The following is a 4,600-nucleotide window of genomic DNA, read 5'->3' as shown; positions in this document are numbered from 1 at the left end:
AATAATAATCACTCACAATGATCTGATTGCAATGATCCCTGGCACTATATAAATCTTGTTTATTAATAATAATAATAATAATAATAATAATAATATTTACTCACAATGATCTGGTTGCAGTGGTCCCTGGCACTATATAAATCCTGTTTATTATTAATAATATTAATAACAATAATAATTATTACTCACAATGATCTGGTTGCAATGGTCCCTGGCACTATATAAATCCTGTTTATTAATAATAATAATAATAATAATAATAATAATATTAATAATAATCACTCACAATGATCTGATTGCAATGGTCCCTGGCACTTTATAAAACCTGTTTATTAATAATAAGATTTATAATAATAATAATATTAATAATAATAATAATAATAATAATCACAATGATCTGATTTCATTGGTCCCAGACATAGGATGAGATATATTGGGTAGTATGTAAACAGTCAGTGATGTGTTGGAAGCAGAAGTGTAGGAATCAATGGGACTTTGACAAGGACCAAATTGTGATAGCGGGGTGACTGGATCAGAGCACCACCAGCAAGCAGCATCTATCTACTGTGTACTTAAGGCTACCTCAAACAATGATTTTTTTTATTCCTGATTTATCTGTACTGAATTCTGGATGTCCAGTCCAATTTTCAGACATCAACATATTGCAAGTCCCAGTTGCAGCTCTCCCAATGGAAAAGATGTTCAGTGTATTTAAATCCATGTTCTGTAATGATCAGATGGTTGATGCACTGGCTTGTTATTTTTTATGGTTGATTATGTCAAAATTAGAACTTTCCAAAATGTGTGGCAGAACTTTAAATGTTTTTTATGATTTAATAACTGCGGATATATTGCTCTTCCTGTTATGCAAAATACCTACAATAGTCGTCATGTTTGCAGGTTCTCCCTTTGTTTGTGTTGATTTCCTCTAGGTACTCCAATTTCCTCCAACATTCCAAAAACATGCAGTTAGGTTAATTAGCTTCCCCCAAATTGCCCTTAAGCCGCATACGCATGATCCTTTCCAACAACTATTATTGCACGATGCATGAACGAGTGCTGTACATACAGAACCGATCTGCTCTATGCAGAGGGGATGGGGAGAACGACAGAGCGGCACCTTGCTGCACGCTCTCTCCCTTCCCTTTCATTAGGATCATTTATGACTGGCACTGTACACACACCAGATTCTCGCCCTGATCTGATTATCACGATCCTTTCCAACGACAAAGGACTACACGATGCATGAACGAGCTCTGTACATACAGCACCGTTCATGCTCTATGGAGAGGGGAGGGGGAGAACGACGGAGCGGCACCCTGCTGCGCGCTCTTCCCCTTCCCTTGCATTAGGATCGCCAGGACGGATCCACGGACGATGAACGACGTCGACTGTACACACGCCAGATTATCGGCCGATATCTGGCCGATGCCGATTATCGGGCGAGAAAAATTTCAGCGTAGAGATAACAGATTGGAGGAAATACTGGTGCCGCCTGTGCCTTCCCAAGTGTCTGACACAGATCAGCACCTCTACACCTCTGACCTTGTGAATGGATACAAAGTTACAATGTTGCAGTCTGATCATTGGGACAATCATCATTGGGAAGAAAATTCTTCCCTGAGCTCCTCACTATCAAATAAATTTGTCTGGAGTTCAATTATTGTTTTTTTATGATACACAGTACAGCAATAATCTGTTGTATTTGTGTATGCAGACTTTTGAAGTTACTTAAAGTTACCATTTGAATGACTAGCATCATATAAGAACTGTGAAACATTTTTATCTTAAATCTTAGTAATTACTACAAGAAAGTTTTTTTAGCTTCATGGTCACCTTAAAATGTTGTTACCCTGTACATAACGTTAAAGGTTTTGTTCAGTTTGAAATTGAGGAACATAACTATATATGTATTATGTTGGTGCTATATAAATCCTGTTTATTATAAATAATAAAAATAATAATAACTGGCATACAGTTAGGTACTGCTTAGTAAGCTGATGAACATAAACAAACAACAAAAAATAACCCAAAAAATGATTAAGAAATAAATAAAGGGCCATATCATTCTTTGTATTCTCTGCCCGATAAAAAAGAAGGAAATAGATGGGACATGAAAACAGATTTTATGAGATGGAATAATATGGAAATAAATTCAGGAGATATATGCCTGGAATTAAGTATTATGTGATTCCAAAAGATGCTCTGCATAATTTTAGTTTGTATGACTTACATTCATTTACAAATTGCTGAACTTATTTCCACCAAGCATTTCCACCCTTCTTTTGCTTGCTAAGAGGTGAGTCAGAAACATGGGACAGCAAAGATCTTATGTGTTTGTTTTTTCCACAATCTGCATACAGCTATGATTAACACAATAATCAGGTGACTTTTTAGATATTTTCCAAAGAATTTAAACTATTATAGATTAAATTGAGGGTGGAGAAAAATTATTTTTTTACCTTGTTTAAATTTATTATATGGGGGCCAATTCACCTAATGGCATAACTGAAAAGTAATGTTAAATGACCTTTATTTGTGTATGAAATATATATATATATATATATATATATATATATATTTATATATGAAAAATATTGGCACCCATGGATCTATGTCAGAAAATGCACCACTTCTCTAAGAAAATTGTTGCAATTACACACACAAGAAGCACAGGACATACACTTGTATGATTGCTAGAATTAAGGGGACTAAACTGGATTTGGCTCTATGGAAAGAGTCTTCACTTCAAGAAACATTTGGGGTTATGATACATGATAACTAAAAATAATGCCACGGAATCAAACTCAAAAAAGGAGTCTCCCCACAGCTCATCTTTTAGAGAAGTGGTCGCCAACCTTTTCGAACCACTAAGTTTACTGCCTCTGGATTGCTGAGGAGCCGGGTGTCCCTTTTAGTGAGGTCATGATTCCAGAATCTGCCCATTCTCCCATCACAGGGGAGAGACACAACCCGCCCACCGCCCTGAACTTTCCATCTGTACAGAAGACACGGCTGTGGCCGGTGTGCCCCCCCCGCAGCGGGGTCCTTCTCCTGACTCGACTCAGGGGTGAGCCAGAGCCACGGACCACCAAAATTTTCTTGTGGACCACCGATTGGCGATCACTGGTATAGAGGAGGTGAAAGTGTCCTGGTGCTAGATCAGTGGTCGCCAACCTTTTCTGACCCATGAACCACAAAATTTACTGGCTCTGGACCGCACATGTGCAGGGAGCCGTGTGTCACGCAAAAGGGAAGAAACTTCCCCCATAGTGACATCATGATGCCAGAACCCATTCTCCCACCGCAGGTCTGAGCTTGTGTCTAGAGACACAACCCGCCCACCACCCTGAGCCTGTGATCTGTACAGGGGACAAGGTCTGCAGCTCAGAGCTGTGGACCACCAAAATTTTCTCACAACCGGTTGGGGACCGCTGTGCTAGAGCATTCCCAGCAGATATACACCCAGCAAGAAATCCTTCATACATGGAAAACCTATAAACCCACGAGGGGTTGTAGGGAATATATGTGGAAGTCTTCCGAGAGTTGGCTAGAATGCAGACACACGGGGGAAGGGGTTGTTGTTGTAGAGTTTTTTTTTTTACAGATTTTTGACATCTGAGAGTTGTCTATTTGGTGTTTCATAGAGCACATCTTTAACATTGATATTTTTTTATTTTAGGCTTTGGGCACACAAGGTGACCTGTCCTCTGAGGTGGAGGCACAGACCCACAAGACCCTGCAGATGGTTCAGTCATGTCATGGAAAGAATAAAGAAGTCGTGCTAAGGAGACTGCTGAGCTTGGTGTGTGACGTGAAGGCCAACCTTCACCCCAACTATCGTTTCACCAACTATTAAGTGTCACTGCTTCCCCTTATCCTTTGTGTGTGTGTATATGTGTGGAGCCCACAATGTGTAATCAGAGAAGGCGTTACAATGACAGTTTATTGCTGTTTTACTGCTTATGATCCTCTGTTGCTGTTGTCAATTGGTGAGGCAAGTTTAAAAGAAATAAAGATAAAACTTGTCCTGTGAATATGTGTCACTGTACGATGTATTATACCATCGGGAGAGAAAATAGGAATATAAAAATACAAGTATTACAAAAAGCACTATATAAATATAAGGCAATAAAAAATACTTAAACTCCTGTAACCAGCAAAAACTTTACCACATTTAAAAAAACAATAAATAATAAAAATCCAAATGAATAATTTGTGTATAAAAATATAAAAAAAACATTACAAATATACTTTTGACATGTAAGACCACAGCAGTTCCGGAAATCCTATCCATCCTTTAAGACGTTTTTCTCAATATTGATGGATAAGTCGATGCTATGAAGACGTAACAAGGAATTTTCGTTTTTCAGACACTTGTTTTCTTTACTGTGGCTTTAGCAAGTGGTAAGAATCAGATAAAGCAGGAAGTGGTAACAGTCCAAAGATAAAATAATTTACAAAATATATTAGTACAAATGCCATAAAAAATTATTTCCTTCATATACAAAAATTCCAGCTGGTAACAGTGGATCAAAATTTTTCCTGTACTGACTTATTTTGGCTGCACTTTGTTTTTGAGATCTGATATAGATCTGAA

General features: G+C 38.0%; 1 protein-coding gene across 1 annotated transcript in view; it reads left to right on the top strand.

Moving 5' to 3' along the window:
* ATP6V1G2 (ATPase H+ transporting V1 subunit G2) overlaps positions 1-4,037 on the top strand; it is a 5,164-nt gene extending 1,127 nt beyond the window's left edge. Inside the window, exon 3 of the mRNA XM_072430724.1 lies at positions 3,683-4,037. Coding sequence (XP_072286825.1) covers positions 3,683-3,859 — 177 coding nt within the window. The 3' untranslated portion in view covers positions 3,860-4,037. The remainder of the gene's footprint in view (positions 1-3,682) is intronic.
* The last annotated feature ends 563 nt before the right edge of the window (positions 4,038-4,600 follow it).

Source organism: Pyxicephalus adspersus, chromosome Z (genome assembly GCF_032062135.1).
Source record: "Pyxicephalus adspersus chromosome Z, UCB_Pads_2.0, whole genome shotgun sequence".
Classification (NCBI taxonomy): Eukaryota; Metazoa; Chordata; class Amphibia; order Anura; family Pyxicephalidae; genus Pyxicephalus; species Pyxicephalus adspersus.
Note: the sequence above shows the minus strand (reverse complement) of the source record. Positions and strands in the feature narration are given on the sequence as shown.